Source organism: Uloborus diversus, chromosome 1 (genome assembly GCF_026930045.1).
Source record: "Uloborus diversus isolate 005 chromosome 1, Udiv.v.3.1, whole genome shotgun sequence".
In the NCBI taxonomy this organism is placed as follows: Eukaryota; Metazoa; Arthropoda; class Arachnida; order Araneae; family Uloboridae; genus Uloborus; species Uloborus diversus.
The window spans coordinates 152,463,890-152,480,926 of record NC_072731.1 but is presented as its reverse complement, the minus strand read 5'-3'; the positions used below and the strand labels follow the sequence as shown (position 1 = coordinate 152,480,926).

At 29.9% G+C, this 17,037-nt stretch overlaps 1 protein-coding gene across 1 annotated transcript in view; it reads right to left on the bottom strand.

Annotated features, from left to right (window-relative positions):
- The window catches only part of LOC129232959 (E3 ubiquitin-protein ligase MYCBP2-like), a 284,810-nt gene that overhangs the window by 189,675 nt on the left and 78,098 nt on the right, over positions 1 to 17,037 (bottom strand). The window contains exons 28-37 of the mRNA XM_054867051.1: positions 15,647 to 15,781; positions 14,538 to 14,621; positions 9,180 to 9,276; positions 6,425 to 6,617; positions 3,706 to 3,992; positions 2,727 to 2,993; positions 2,388 to 2,483; positions 1,783 to 1,878; positions 1,064 to 1,273; positions 463 to 597 (exon numbers count right to left, since the gene is read on the bottom strand). Coding sequence (XP_054723026.1) covers positions 463 to 597; positions 1,064 to 1,273; positions 1,783 to 1,878; positions 2,388 to 2,483; positions 2,727 to 2,993; positions 3,706 to 3,992; positions 6,425 to 6,617; positions 9,180 to 9,276; positions 14,538 to 14,621; positions 15,647 to 15,781 — 1,600 coding nt within the window. The remainder of the gene's footprint in view (positions 1 to 462; positions 598 to 1,063; positions 1,274 to 1,782; positions 1,879 to 2,387; positions 2,484 to 2,726; positions 2,994 to 3,705; positions 3,993 to 6,424; positions 6,618 to 9,179; positions 9,277 to 14,537; positions 14,622 to 15,646; positions 15,782 to 17,037) is intronic.

Sequence of the window (17,037 nt, the reverse complement as noted above, 5' to 3'; positions counted from 1 at the left end):
AATATCGATCTTAGCAACAGCTGCATTCATTCGTTTAGAAACCAAATAAGTAGCTAATGGAGTAAGAAGAGAAAATATTTGTTTTCTTCCTATTTCTTTCTTTTTTTTTTTTTTTAATCGTTAACTATTGAATATTTTTTATCGCCGAAGCTCATAATTGCTTCAAAGCGTACAAATACTCCAAAATTTAATCAATCCCAAAAAACGGCAAAATTATCTTCACTCAACAATCATACAATATGATAAAAAGAGATAAACTATGAATAAAGATCAAACAATATTTTTCAAATTTTATTTTTGTATTCTTAAAAGCAAAGAGTGCTGACAAAAATAATAAAAAGCATATATTTAATTTAAACTTTAAATACAAACATATTCTACAAAATGAAGCTAAAATGTAGCTTTAAATTTCAGATGAGAAAAAAATAATGAAAATTGATAAAAGTGCAGTATTTTTCTTACCTTTATTGGAACTGGTCTTTCAAATTTAATTTCAGCAACATCTCCATAGCAATCTTCTGGACCAAAAGTTCCTCGAACAATAGCCAAAGTTTTCCACCTTTGAGTATGAGAAGGATCAGCGTTACCACCACTTTGCTAAAAAGAGTAGAAGAACTTTTAAGGTAACAAAAAGGTTCAATATTAAGATTAAACTGGTTATAGACAGTTTGTAACACATTAAAATTAAAGTTGATTAGTTCCTTTATATCCTTTTTACCGATGTGATTTGCTTTCACTATCCACATGAAAAATTTCTTTCAATTACAATGGTTAAAAGATATCATGCTTAAAGAGTCGGATGCAAGCTGATACATAGTTTAAAGATTTTGTGGCCAAATTTGGTGAAAGCCTGGGTGATAATTGGCGATTTTAAGTTTAGCTTGCAATCTTTATCTCCGGCAAGTAAAGGCGTAGAGGGATGAGATCTGGCAGAATGGTTTCCTCTGCATATTCTCTATACAATGGAACCCTTATTTGCTTTGAAGACATGACAGTTCAAAGAAAATATAGTTACTTATTTCAATAATACAAACAGATAATTGTAATGTAAACCAATACTCACGTCATCTAACAATTCCAACTCATAGTGCCACTCATTTCCAATACCACCATAAACTGTAACTCCAGATATCAGAATACCAGAGCGATCAACACTAAAGCAAATAGCATCAGGAGAACCATTTCCAGTATTCCATGTTCGATTTTGGCTCACTTTTGTGAAACGAGAAGGAGTTACGTGTAAAACTTGACCACCAGTACCATGCATGTCCAACTTAAGAAAAAACATATATAAATAAATATCAAGCACTACATGTATTAATATATCTTTATCTTTTATTTTTCACCAATGATAAACTGTAAGCTATACAACAATCATACATTGTTTGCCTCAAATTAGCTACGTTTTGGGCTATTTTTCTTGCACTGAAGAAATAACACTTTATAATTCCAAATCAAGTGTACAAAATTTTCATAACTAATTTTAGTCAAACATAGTTGAATTTATGAACGGACTCTGCGGGCTTAAATATCATTAAATATATTTTTCTCACACCTTTAAAGTGCAATTATTTTTGATAAAGAAGAAACAAAGTATGTATCAAAAGCTGACTTTAAAGAAAACTTTCAGAAAAAAAATAGGGAAATTTTATTGAAACAAATTTTAACATTGAATATTTATGATAAGATTGTACAGATATCCATGAGCCAATTGCTTCAATGCAAGATAAATATTACTAATAATAGTACTTAACAGACATATCAAGAAAAACAAAAACTTACAACAGTACCAGCAGATTGGTAGGACAACTCTGCAACAATTACAGCTATAAAGGCACAGGCATTTGAAATTAATTTAGAAGAATGCTTAACAGTTTCCTGTTTAAAAGGGAAAAAACAGTAAATACTTCAGCAAAGAGAAAATTATATATTTTTAAAGAAAAATTATTCATCAAAAGAATTGTTTCAGTTTGCAGTTTTGAATTAAAAAACGGGGAGAAAAAATAAATTCCTAATTTAGCTTTACAATGAGTAAAAACACCAAGGTTTGTGAGGCATTAGAACCATTAACATTTAAAAGAGTTCTGAAACTTTTAAGATACAGAGCAATGCAATACATTTTATCAGAGAAACAAACCTTTAAAATGTACAGATATAATAAGAGATAATTTGGATAATTTTAGAAATTCAATAATGCTAAAGTGATTTTCAAGCTATCATTTTTATTAGTGTTTAAAGACATAAAAAAATATTTATTTAACATAGTTAAAATGTAAATGAATGTTTGAACTTTTCACAATTCGTAAGTATGAGGTTAATTCAATCTCATCACTAAACAATTTTAAAATGAACTAGCAGAAAAAAATCAGTTTGAGATCAAAACTAACCTGATGTAGCATTGCATCTAAAGGTTGTTTAACAATAGATAGCAAACGATCGAGTACTTCTCTGAAACTACATGGCCCAGGATTGCAACCTTCTCTCTGTATAACGATTTCATAAAAAATATGCAAAAAAAGAACAAAATCAAAATAATAAGAATGACAAATAAAATACACAATTGAAATTTTATTCATATAATATTACAACATATTAACAAAATAGCAGAAATATCAAAATCCTATGGGAGTGTGCACATCACAACAATTTTTAAATAAATTTACTTTATTTAGTTTGCAAACATAAATTAAATTTTGACCACATGCAATACTAGTTAATGCTAATACCTCAGTTCTTACTGCAACACAATCTATCAAGACAGGATAGCGATAAACTTCTGAACCACAAAGTCCAGGTGACATCTCTTGAGTGTGACCATTCACTGAGGGACTGGAATCTGGATTTTGCTCAGGAGACAGAGGAGATGAATCACTTATAAGATCAGTATCTAAAGTGACAGGCAGAGTTGACGTCAAACGAATGGAGGATGAACACAAAGATGCTAACACAGCTGCTAAAAGATGATCTCCTTCAACATTTTCCTCCACCCAAGGCTGTAAGGAATTCAAATTAAAAAAAAAAAACTATAATAAAAAAGAGCGGCGAAAAATTAAAAACAAGCAAGAAATAAAGATAATGTTTTCCAACAATATGGTACAAAAACATAAATAAAATACCATGGCAAACATTTTCTCAAATCAATTATCTAATGAATAATGAAAAGTACACTCAAACCTGGGTTTTTGTGCTTTTTTTTTTTTTTTTTGCATTTATTTTTTTTAATGATTTTTTTTTGTTGCAGTACATGAAAATTTTAATCAGATTGGGAATTGAGGAAATTATTAATAAAATAAGTGCAAGGTAGTACGTTCAAGTGACAACAGTGACACCCTGATGGGAGGTCACTGTGACCTCCCAAAAATTTCCTTATTTGGGAAATTTTGTCTCACTGTTTGGTAAAATTATCATCACTTGGTTTATTTTGATTTCGTTTAAAAAAGCAATTCCTAGTTATTTCGTAAGTTTTGGGATTATTTCCTACGTGAAATTTTTTTTATGGGGATCCCTATCCATGGCATGAAAAGAAAAATTTTAACTGTGTTGCAAAAAGAACTTTTGGCTTACTGGTGAAGATTCGAACGATGCTTTTTTATGCAAATTTTTATGTGGTCCCTATCCACTGCATAAAAACAGATTTGGGTGTATACTGAAATTAAATATCACTTGATCAAAAAAAGGGGAAAATATCATTGTATCCTTACTTACCACATCAATTGTTAAAAGTAAATCACATAAACCACGCCACTTTAACTGGGAACTAGGATAAAATGCATGATAGCAAGCCAGGAAAGTCACATGACATTCTTCTAAAATCGACTGCAAATAGTTAGCAAGAAGAGCTGAGGTAGAAGATGAAGTCGGAATACTTGAAAATGATGTTTTCACTTGAGCAGACGGCAATCTATCAGAAAGAATGTGCTGAAGCAAAGCTCTGACATCTGCAACACATTCTGCAAGTTTGGGGACTTCTGAAACTGATTTTTTAGACACAGCTGAAATTAGTAAAAAAAATTAATTACAAATCAGAAAGTTTTTCTTTTAATGGATGGATGTAAAAACAAAATTTCAGGTTAATACCTGAAATATGTCTCACACAAAATATGAGAATAAAGTTGAAAATACAATTATGTCTCACAAGACCGGATTTAAGGGAGGGCAGGGGTGGGCTACTGCCCCTAGGCCTCCACAACAAAGAGGCCCCCAAAATAATATCCTAACTTTCAACGGGTCAAAAATATTGAAAATATCGGAAATATACATATATATATCAAAATATTCAGATATATATCAAAGTATCGGATATTTTCGAAAATATGATGATCTTTTTAAACATTGATTAGGGGCCTCCACTCCTTCGTTGCCCTGGGGCCTCCACACTTCCAAATCCGGTCCTGATGTCTCAGCATGAATGTAAAAATGAAAAAAAGAAAAATAAATAAATAACTTAACAAAGCAACTAAATTTCTGTCATTTTCAAACAATAAGCTTCCTGAAATAAATTCTGCCAGTGCCATACATTTTTGACTGATTTCCATAATTATTTTCAGGTGGGTTTTTTAGTACAAATTAATCATTTGATTCAATCAAAGGAAACTTATTTTACTCTTTTAACTTATAAAAATAAAAAGTAACTATTCTCTCCAACTCATTATCTAAACAATTTTTTTCAGAAGTGTTAAGCTGTGGAATTTAGCAATATTTGATTAAGTTCAAAACTTTATTAATATTATTTAAAATTCTAAAAGCCTGTCTATAATTGAACAATACATCAAGACAGGATTGCGGAAAATGTCAAATATGACAATTTTGAAAAACCTTCAATTCTTCCGTAGTGTAGTTATACTACAGTCCATGTTCGTTATAATGACATCTGTTGTTCAAACAAAATTGGCTGCTATAATAAGAGGTTACTATAACGATAATGTACATCATATTACATATTGACTTAGCCAAAAAAAATACTGGAATTAATTTACAACTTATGCTGAAATTTTACAAGCTATTTAACAAACAAATAAAATAATAAATGATTGTAATTATTAATGATTTATATATATTTTAAATTTTTGCAGCTGAATACTGCTTACATTTTCTTTAAACAGAAATGTAGGAAACAAATATAGTGAACTAAAACAAGTGTACACAACATGATCATTAAATGGACTGAATAAAATGCAGATAAATGTCTAAAGAGCTACAGGATATAAAACAAATCAGCTTTCTGTGATTTTTGCATTATCAAGGATCTGTTATATTTTAAAACTAGCTGCATCGCCTGGTTTTGCACGGTCTACCTCGAAAATAAAAGTTATCTCGAGTGACACATGTTCAACAATCAGGCTTCACTCAAAGAAAAAAATATACTGTAAAATTTCCCATCAAAATAATCAGTCAAAGAAAGGAAACGGCAAATTAAAAATTCCCAAATAAACGCAACCCTCCATAAATACACCTAAAATCCTTTTTAAAAAAAGAAAGAAGATAAATTGCCAAATAATAAACAAAAGCGGAAATTGTTACCTCGAAACAAAAACAAAATTTTATTTAGTCACAGCCGAGAAAAAAATACATGGCAAATATGGCAACCTTCTGAACGCAAATTTAAAATGAGATCACGTAAACGATAGTTTTCCCATATGAAAATAGAGTTCCATTAGGCTTAAAAGTGCTTTTTAATTTTTTCCCAGTAATTTTACAGCCTTTTCTTTTTTTTTTTTTGAAAACCGAAGGAAGTGAATGAACTCTATGAACTATTATTTTTTGCGGGCTTTTGAATGGCATCAAAATTGAACTGATCGGATAATTATTTCGGGTAGAAAGAGCTTTTAAATGCCATTTTCGGGTGGTAACATTAAAATTCGAACAGTTCGGTATTTTTCTGGCATTTGAAACCCCCCCCCCCTACGTTCCTTTTCGGGTGCCCTAGTACTTCCCTACTGAATTTAGTAGAGATCCGATGCAAAATGGATTTATACAGGGAACATATGCACATATTTCCTTTGTTTTATTTATATTTCACTGCATAAAGAGAAAGTAATATTAAAGTGAAAAGTTAGTTTTACATGCATAATATTTTTTAGTACTGTAAAACAAGTTACCAGCAGTCTATGGACAATGGTTCATCCTAATAATGCATACATACATATTCTGAACAGAGGATGTTTTCTGTTAAAAACAATACGTATGTGTGTACAAAATATGTTTTGAAATTGAAATAAGCAGACAAAGGGTATTTCTTATAAGTAGTTGAATATCCAATCATGTTTAGTGAAACATAGCTTAAAATAACAGCAAAAATAAAGTTGTTTTCTCATTGATTTTATAAGTTACTATTTAAAGCAAGGTTTTAGAAAAGGAAATAACCCATTATTAGAAAAAAAGAAGAAAAACATGTATGGTTTTCAACTAAGATGCAGTTACTTACGTCCATTTGGATATATTTCATTGATGTATATTTTTAAAAGATGTAAACTAGAAGTACATATGTATTCCAGTCTTTCTAAATCCAAAAGAGCTGCAACTGCTGGCATTGTTGAACCTAAAATTGCTTCACAATACCCAGCTTTAAAAGACTGCCAAGCCCATCGAAGAAGCCTTAATAAGGAATGAAAGCAATCCTACAATTAAAAAGGGAAAACAAACACTACTATTAATTTTTAATAAGCAAAAATATACACTAAATTGGTAATACAGAAAAAATGAAATATATTTTAGGCTATTACCATTGCATTGCCAGAAAAGGAAAGAACAACAAGGAGAAGGAACACTTTTGTACAAATGAAACTGATGTAGCTTAATTAAAGAATATGGAGGAGAAAGAGATTCTATAACAATTAAAATTTAGAGAATTTATTACAAACACACAGCATCACTTACTGATTAATAAAAAATCATACCATAACGTAACACAGGGGTCAAAGTGACCAACTGACAAAACACAAGACATTTTTTGAAACAAATATAGGACACATTTTGAAAAAATATAGGATTTATAGGACACCAAAAAAAAAATGATTAAATTCTGCATACACATCATAAAAAAGTTACTGTTTAGTGCCATTGATGAAAAAATATGTATACAAAAATTGTTAGATATACCTTATTGACTTTTTACTATCAGAATATAAAAATTTAAATTTCTAACACGCAAAAAATAAATAAATAAAAACGATAATATTATGGGAAAAACCAATTTATTTCACTTAAAAACCAAAATGGTTTAGCAAAAATTACATAGAACTGCATCTTTCTGAGCAGCTTTAAAAAATTTATTACCAAAGACTATTATGGTTTGCCCCTCCTATGTGCCAATCATGCATTTGAGTCTAATTTTTAATTTCATATTCCCCTCATCTATCATTGCCTGAGCTGAATTTATGTTTTCCTCAAAATCCTCTCAATTTATCTCAAGATTTTTTTCTTACATCATCCGATTTAGGTTTAACATTTTCCCTTCTTATTTCTTCCAGATTTTTTTTTTTTTTTTTCTGTTTCTTATATTTCAAATGTGCTGCTTTGCACAACTGGATCTTTTTTTTTTTTTAATTTACATGAACATTTTCCACAGGGTGTTTTACCGAGTTATCACTCTGAGAGCAACAATTGTGTCTAAACTCATGTTTGGTTTGTCACAAGTCACAATTCTTTTGTTAAGCTCTCTCCTCAGAAGTTTGTCCATGAGATAAAGTCAGGACAGCTTTAACAAGTTTTGTCAAATTAGGTTAGTGCAGCCTTTCATCCTTCAGGTTAAAGATGAAATTCCAATACTTATTGACGGGGTTATCTGCTACATTCTTAGGAATATCTTCATCATTGATGTACATTACGGTGTATCCAAAAAAAAAAAACGAAATTTTTTTTTCAAGTCCACATTTTCTTATGTTTCTCCTTTTATGTCAAAACAATTGTAAAAAATTTCATATAATTAACTACACCAACCTGTGTTGACTTACATCTGAAATTGTAGACCAGCGAAATTGTGAACTAGTGATGTACGTACTAGGCAGAATCGGGAAAAGTTTTTTTTTTTTTTTTTGGAAATTCCAAATTTCATGCTGATAAAACGTTGCCTCTATAGTCCCATATGTACCACAAAAATATTTATCCAAATTAAAAAATATTAAGGTATATAGGAGGGGTTTTCTTTTTTCAAAAAAAATGATTTTTTCTATTTAAGTTTTTAAAAAATTATACATAAATTAATATTAAAAATCTATTTCAAAAATTATTGCCGAATACATATTTAAATCAACATTTTCAAATGAATAATTAAAAAATAATGCAGTTAAAATGGGAGAAACATAAAAAAAAAATCCCATAGTTAAAGTATTACGTGTGAGACTTAAAATATAGCATGAGAGCAAAATCTCCTACTTAATGCAAATTACCTACTTTATTGATTATATTTTTCAGCTTTATAATTTCTAAAAATTTACCTTATGTTTTTTAAAAAATATATAGAAAAATATTAGTTTTTTGAAGAAAATTATAGGTCAAGTGCAGGATATTTTAATATTTTTTTTAACTTGAATAAATGTTTTTGTGGTACATTTGGAGCTATCTGGGCAACCTTTTATCAACATGAAATTTCAAATCTTTTATTGGATCTAACTGAAGTAAATTTTTAGCAGTTTTCCCTTTAAGAGCTTCTTTTCTGATGAAGCAGGACATAACTTTCAATGAAAGATCACATAAGTCTTTATGCATAAGGTGTCAAATTCCTCTGGGGTACCAAAAATATAAGGGGTTTTTTTTTTTTTTTGGAAATATCGGATTTATAGGAAATATAGGATGATTTTTGACCTCTTTTGAAAAATATATTATTTATAGGAAATATAGGACCACTTTGATCCCTGGTAACATATAACCTGGTATTTAATAGTTTAGATTAAATAAGTTGTGAATCATGCTAATTATAGGACACTTAATAGTTTTCTCCTCTTCACAAAAAAAAAACCCTAGATTGCTTCTAACAATGGCAACACTACTGGGAGAAATGTCAAGTCCCATGGAAACTATTTTCTTAAGGGTGATTATGTGTCCAATGCTCCAGGTTTGTCTTTTTTTTTTTGGGGGGGGGGGTCACAATATTTTCCTAACTGACCTGGTACTTCAATTATCTTATCATAGTTGAAGAAAAAAATCATTGAAAAAAATAAATAAAAGGAAGGTAAACTTACAGGACTAACAGTTCTAGAAAATTCTTTACTTAAAACAGTAACAGGTTCTACTTGACTGCAAGGCTTGGATAAACCTTGATTGTCAGGAGTTATTGTTCTGCAAAATTTGGAATAATTAATGCATCAATATTTGTGCCAATATTAGTTTTAAGAATTTGTGACATTTTCAATGAAGACAAAAAAGAAAACTACTAGCAAAATTGATTTTATGTTACATTGCAATATCCTTTATTCTGAAAAATTAGAAACATGAAAACATGCACAAATTAAATACATCTAAAATATTTGTCAAAAATATTTGTTTTATTTTACATAACTTAAATAATAAACTAATATTTGTAACGAAAAAAACCAAGAGAAAATTTCTTTTCCACTTTCCTCTTATTTTTTAAAACAATATTCTGTAAATATACTTTTAGTTTTCCATTTGTTAGAAATTCTTCTTTAACATAATATTTATTAAATTGGTCAGAAAGAAGAATATATTCTCCATATCATAGCCTCAAAGCAAGACCAGAATATCTTACTGATGTTTCTAGGCTTATATGTCTTGCTGTTGCTCTGAAGGGTTGCTCTTGCTCTGCCCATAAATTCTTCTCTCCCCCACTTCGGCCAAACTGGAGCACAGCTATACAAAGGCATAGTATTGAGAAAATTGAAATTTTCTATTTGTGAAGAATCTTTTCTCCTTCAGAACGCCAAAACAAAAATTGCATACAGCAGACTTTCCATTGAGAATCAAAAGACTTATCTTTGACATGGTGCAGAGTATTGACTCATTATAGAAAAATGCAATTAAGTGGAAATAGCTTTCTAACACTGCACATTCATGTTTTTCACAAAACAATAATGGTATTATTCTAAGTAGCAACCATTTACCATTGTGAAGAACTAAATTTGCAAAACCATTGAAAAACCAGTTACAAAAGTTACAAAACATTTTAAAGTTACCATGCATCAAAATATTGTTCTCTAACATTTATATCCTTTTGCATTTGAAATTTTAGAATGAAATAGCTTTAAAATTTAAAAATTAAACTTACATTCGTCTACTTTAAGTGTTTTTGTTTTAATAATTTTCAAGTTGGAAAGGTTTTTTTTCCATAATGTGCATGAACTCGAAACCAAATTATCTTTGTAAAATAATTTGTATACATTAAATACTATTTAATATACATTAAATAGAAAGCAAAAAAAATTAACCCAACCAAACTTACATTGTGATTCATTAAAAAAATGTTCTCTAACAAGCTCATTACCTTCACTTTATGAAGATTTTTTCTAAACATAGAACTTAAAGGCAGTTCTAAAATATCATGTCACTGTTTTTAACCTTTCTTGTGGATCATATAATTCATTCACAATTTGGCAAAATAGTACTTTATAAAAAAATATGTAAATCTCATTGAAAGTAAATTCAATAAGTTCAAAATGAGAATAAGTAAATCTCATATTGAACTACAGTGAACTCCTATTACAGTGAACTCCAAAGGACCGAGAAAACTTTCGCTGTACTTGATTTTTATATTAAAAAAAATAATTTTGCAAATCTACACTTAATACAATTAAATATGCAACATTTACTAACGATCTAAAATATAATTAACCATATCATTTATTCTAAAAAACAAAAGAGGAAACTATTGAACACTGAAGTTTTCTTCATTGCTCATCTTCACAAAAAATATTTTTTCTCGCAGGAGAGATTTATTCCCAGAAGACACTGTAAAAGATTCTAATTTATGAACGTAATTTTACTGACCACCAGGCCTGACGACAGGATTCTTGGGCCCATGTGCAATTAAGAAGTCAGGGCCCCTAGATTCAGTCAACCAACCTACTTACCTTTTATCTTGACAACTCAATTCCCTTGAACACAACAAAAACACATATTGGCTTTAGGTTAATATTGCAAGAAATGTTTTAAAACCAAATTTACTAAACTGTTACCTAGTTGTTACTTAACTTATTTACTTTCCTCTAGAATCAGTATGCCAAAGCTTGAATTTTTTGTATGTATTTATATATTGCCACCTCAGAGCAACAGTAAGATATCTAATCCCAGAAATAACACTAAAATATCTTACTGTTGCTCTAAGGCAATGATATATGTGAGAATAAATATTAGTAAACAAATGAAAAATTGTTAAAATTAGAGGTATAGTTATTACATTTTTATTTTATTAGCAGTATAGGTTTTATCAAAAAGAAAAGAACCTGGTATAAAAATCAATAATAAAACATTAGGCTCATGTTACTCATTTTAAAATTACACACCATGAAAACACCACTCTCGTCTAGCCCTCTTCCTTGCAAAGTCATCAATGATATCACATTTCATTGCCAAATCAGATTCTTTTGCCAGAATGCCGAGACCTTTCATCCTTTCTTGGTTCATCATTGATCGATTAGCACTTTTTATCCTTTTCATCAAACTAAAACTTCACTCTCCTTAACTTACAGATACAGGGTTGCAGCAGAATAACCAGATTGCTGTAGTAATGTTCGGGAACAAACTATCTTGTTTAGTCTTCCTTAGAGCATCCAGAAGTTGCAAGGGTTGAAGAGATTTGTCTCCTAAGCTAGTCTTATGTAACTATGTTTTCTTATAGGGACTCTAGTCTTAAGCATTGACTTCAAGTGTTTTATTTCATTGAAAATTTCAATGTCCATGTCCAAGGCCCGACAACTGAAAGGGAGGCCTTAGACCCACAATAATTTATATACTACTACTGCGTAAAATTTCAAGCCTGTGAGTTAATTTTTTCTGCTCTGGCAAGAGGCCTGAATTTTGAGAATTTTATGTAAAATTCCTTAAATACGAGTGGCACATTACAAAGTACCTATATACCTAATGCCCTGCAATACTTCAAATTTTTAATCACATCTTAGGCATAAGACTACAGCTTGAACCAGGTCCTTCTTTTAAAGGGGTTTGTGTGAAGAGGGTCAATGGCCCCCCTAACTTTAAAAACTAACGTTTTTACATATAAGTGGGCATGGTTTTGTAGTTTTTGATCAAAGTTCATTGAGTTCAAGCCCTTTATCCCCCCCCCCCCCCTCCAGGAAAAAAATCGAAAAAATGAGCCTGTCTTTAATTTTGTAAACTTTTGACACAAATTATTATGCAAAGTTTCCAACCTTTGGGTTAATTTCCTCTGCTCTGGCAAGAAGTCTATATTTCAATGGGAAAAAAGTTATATCGTGTGGCTGTTGAAGTGGGAACTTTACAAGCTCTTTAATTATATAATCTAATTGCATGTAAGAACAAGTTTGATTAAAAATGAATGTTTTTTATACGGTTACAAAAACTCTCAAGGAAATATGCAAAAAATTAGAACTGCAACTAGGATATAGATTTCTATTCATTGGGGAAAAATTATAAATTATGAATAAAGATTGGAAACAATGCATTATTAAAACTACAAAATGTACCTTTTAGAGCAATTGATGGAATCAATTACGTTGATACCCTTTTGGCAAGTATCTTGATGCAAAAAGAATTCCCAAACGTGTTTAGGGGCCATTCATTAATTACGTAAGGATGATTTTGGCAACACCATGTAAGGTCACGTAAGATTTTTCAAACCCCGCTCCCTTTTCTTAAGTAAGATTAATTTTTGTTTTTCAAAATAATAAAATGTTGTTAGAAAAGGATCAGCTGCACTAAACTCCCAGTTTAACGTTCATCAAAAAATTTTACTTTTCAAATATATTATATGATGCATAACTAATTAAAAATAAAACATGCCATAAACAGTAAGATTTTTTATTATATTTTACACTATTCATTCTTTGTAAAACAAGTAAAAAACAGCTAATCCTAATGCATTTTTTACCTTTCAAAAGCAAATGAAATACAATACGATCCCTGCCAAACCACTTGACCCTGCGATTCCTAATATAAAATATCCACTTGGAAAATATTAGGTAAGAATGGGTTTGACCCCCCCCCCTCCCCTCCCCCCGAAGTAAGGCTGTGTAGAGATTTTTCTAACTCCCCCCTCACTTTCGGGACCCTTACGTACTTAATGAATGCCCCTTAGCTCCATCTCTAATAGAATGATTTTTATTCTAAACCAAGATGGAGTATATACATTAATAAACTTGAATAAGATTTGAAACATCAGTTGGTGGTTTTATAGTTGAAGTGTACAATCTCAATACTCTATTAGCTGTTTTCAGACAGGGAGACATATTTAGCACACCCAGGTCGCAGTTAGTAAGATAAGGAGAGCATACGCCTTATTTTACGGCATGTGATATTAGTAATAAATATTGTTGGTGTTTACTCAATATCGTCGGGTCAACTTGCAATCTAATGGCTTAAAACCAACTATGGGACGCTTTTCTGAGTCGCACAGCATTTTTCTATAGTAAGATTTAGAGCCTGACTGACGTTGAACCATCAACAAACTGGAAGAGATGCCGCAAAAATTTGAAGTTTTGCAGGGCATTAGGTATATAGGTACTTTATAATGTGTGACTCGTATTTATAAAATTTTATGCAAAATTCTCAAAATTCAGGCCTCTTGTGAGAGCAGAAAACATTAACTCACAGGCTTGAAATTTTACGCAGTAGTTTGTGTTAAGAAGTTAAGAAACTACTAAACTAAGGCTCAAAAATCAGCGGAATTTAAAATATTTTGTAAATTTTCTCTAATTTGATGTTTTTCTAAAAATTTCAAAAATTCAAGTCTCTTACCACAGCAGAAGACATTAACTCAGAGTCACAAAATTTTGCACAGTATTTAGTGTTAGGGACTCTTAAATTTTCAGCACTAAGGCTAAGTGCTCTACGAAAATTCGATTTTTTTCAGCCCACCCTAATGTGCAGCTCTGTTTCAAATGTAAAAAAGGAGTTTTCGCTTTACGACTTGTAAAAGTCATTTTTTAATTTCTGAAAATGGCAATAAGTAAAAAATATTCAAACTGATGTTGAGAAACGCATTTTGTTGTAATGAATTTTTGAAACAACCGTTTCGCAAAAAAGAGAATTTTTATACATTAGCTTAATGGGGTTTTTTAATGGGACTGAATGTTTTGTTCGTTGTAATGGATATTTTGTTGTATTGGCATTTAATGTAACAGGATTTCACTGTATTTAAAATTTTAAAAATCAAAATAAAATAGTAAAATAAATTTTCATGAACAATATAACTTGTCTAGTAACAAAAAAAAAACTCAATCTCAATTTGAACACTTTCAATTTCTGTTGCAACACAAAATCAAAACATACGAGATAGAACTAAGAAATTGAAGCTTGAAAAATAATAGTGTGTGGAAACATTTAGGCAGAAACAAAATATTTCATAAAACATTGAAAAGGGCATACGACAATAAGCTAAACACATTTACCTGTATAAAAGCTGAGGTATTTGTCCTGCATTAACATCAGTTCCATTGTTCGACTTTTTTGAACTTTTGAAATAAAACACTATTCTGAAATAAAAAAAGTAAATTATTATTTATGTAATAATTCAATACACTCCTATACATGGAAGCAGGGTTTGTTGATTTAACTCAGCTTGCATTTTTTTAAAATCATAATTTAAAATTAATAGAAAAAAAAATTAAGTGAATTTACAGTTTTAAAATGCATTGTTTTAAATAAAAAATATATTACATTTACAACTTCAGTTTCATTTACTAAGCTATCTTGGTTCCTTTCTGCTTGTCTATGTGTGAGGTAAGTGAATTAGGAACACTATTTGTGAACGATTTCAATATTGAAAATTCAAATATTTTTAGAACCTTGAAATATTGCAGTTATTCTTCAGAAATAAAATAAAAAGCAAAGCATAATTGAAGTTTTCATAAATATGGCTATGAAAAATGTTGTAGTTGAATATAGGAGCACTCTGCAAAAAACATACTATATAAAACCTGAACTTTTAATTTTATGCAAAACAAAACCATCTCTCTTTTCACACCTCAGATTATAACATATTTCTAAACCTTAATATTTATGAAATATTTCAAAATATTATCCTAATTTTATTACTAAAATGCATGGATACATTAATTTGGATTGATTTCACAGCTTTTAGTAATGAGGTGTATGTGTGTGTGTGAACTATACATACAATTTTACTAAATAAGTAGTGAAAACGATCATAAGGTATTAAAAGTGTACTCAGTGTAAGAAAGTATTAAGTGCTCATATTAAACATAAAGCAATTGCTTGGCTTATTTCAGTTTTAAAAAGTGAAAGAGAATTCTAATTAAACTTTTTTTTTCTACACTTAAAGTGTACTATTATTTCTGGTATCTTATATAATCGTGATTTAAGTCACTCATGTAGAAATTGGTTATCTCTGTCAACTTAAAAAAATTATTAATGACATAAAAATATTTTTTTAGTGTATTGTTTAAAAAAAATTTAACCCATTCAAAAATTTAAATTTTAAAAAAATCTGATTTAAATGAACTCTGCTCAGAAGCAAGTATGGTAAACAACTACTTACTGATCATCTGTAGTCACAACAGATTGACCACTTGAGCCACAATCGCTACTTGGACCCGATATTCTTGCCCAAGCTACATACCATCTATTTGCAGTAATTTGTATAGGTTCATCAAAAAGCATTGGAAATTTATGACTGCAAACATAAAAATAAGCAGAAAATAATCTTATCGCATCAATTCCAAGGAAGGAAAGTTTAGATATTTATAAAACATTTAGTAATAAATTTTAATATATACATCAAAAAGAGCAACTTGCACAGCAAAATTACACCACACTATAGTAACTAAAAATAGTATAATAATAATACAGTCAAGTCTCGACTTACGTGAGGGATGCGTTCCAAGACCCCCCACGTAAGTCGAAATTTCGCGTTGTAGAAAAATGAATGTATATACGATTTTTTTAGAAACATATCAAGTTCTTTTAGACAGTCATAAACAATTCTCAAACTGCTTTAAACCATTCCTCAACTACACTTTACAGTTTCTTACATAAAGAACCATACTTTTACTGTATTTAAAAAAAAAAAAGAGAAATATCTGCTTTATTCAACATTAAATACTGTAAAAATGCAGAAAAAGGATGATTACTAGGACGGCTCGACATGAAATAAAACAGCACGGAACATACGGTATGCAGTAATAATAAAACGCTGTACTATAATAGTACTGTTCAGTAGATACAGTAATAAAATTTATGAATTAAAAATGAAGATAATGATGATTTATGCACTATGATCAGATCGTTATTCTTATCTAATTTTTAAATACATTTGATTAGCCTTTCTTTTTTAACGTTTCTATTTAAGGCAACACCTCTCTTCTCGTCTCTTGAACGTTCACCCTCTGTGGATCTCAAAGTTCTGAACATTTATGGGTATCTTTTTTCTTGATTTTAAAACTCTACGTATGGAACATGGAAGTTTCTCTTTTACTTATTGTCGTGCTGCATTCAACGCATATTTTAGTTGCTCAAACACATTGAAAATCTTAAGCTTTCCTATATTTGCTAGAACCAATCTCTTTTTCCTTCCATCTTCGCAAACTTTAGATTAAACAGCGTGATAAGGTGTCATTACATTTTATGAACTTTAATCTTATACCTTTAAACCAGCAATTCTTGTGGGTATGTATATATATTTATATCTCATATCTCGGAAACGGCTCTAACGATTTGGATGAAATTTTGGATATAATTGTAGTTTAGCATTCTAAGTTCATCTACATCAGCGTTTTTTCTGTAAAAACGCGATTTTTTTATAAAAAAGAGTTTTTTTAATATGAAGTCTAATTGAGTTCAGCCCTGAAAAAAATTGTGAATTGGCACATAAGTCAGACGATTTGCAACCATAACAATGAAAATTTGTCCCTTTTCGCTTTAAAATTATAC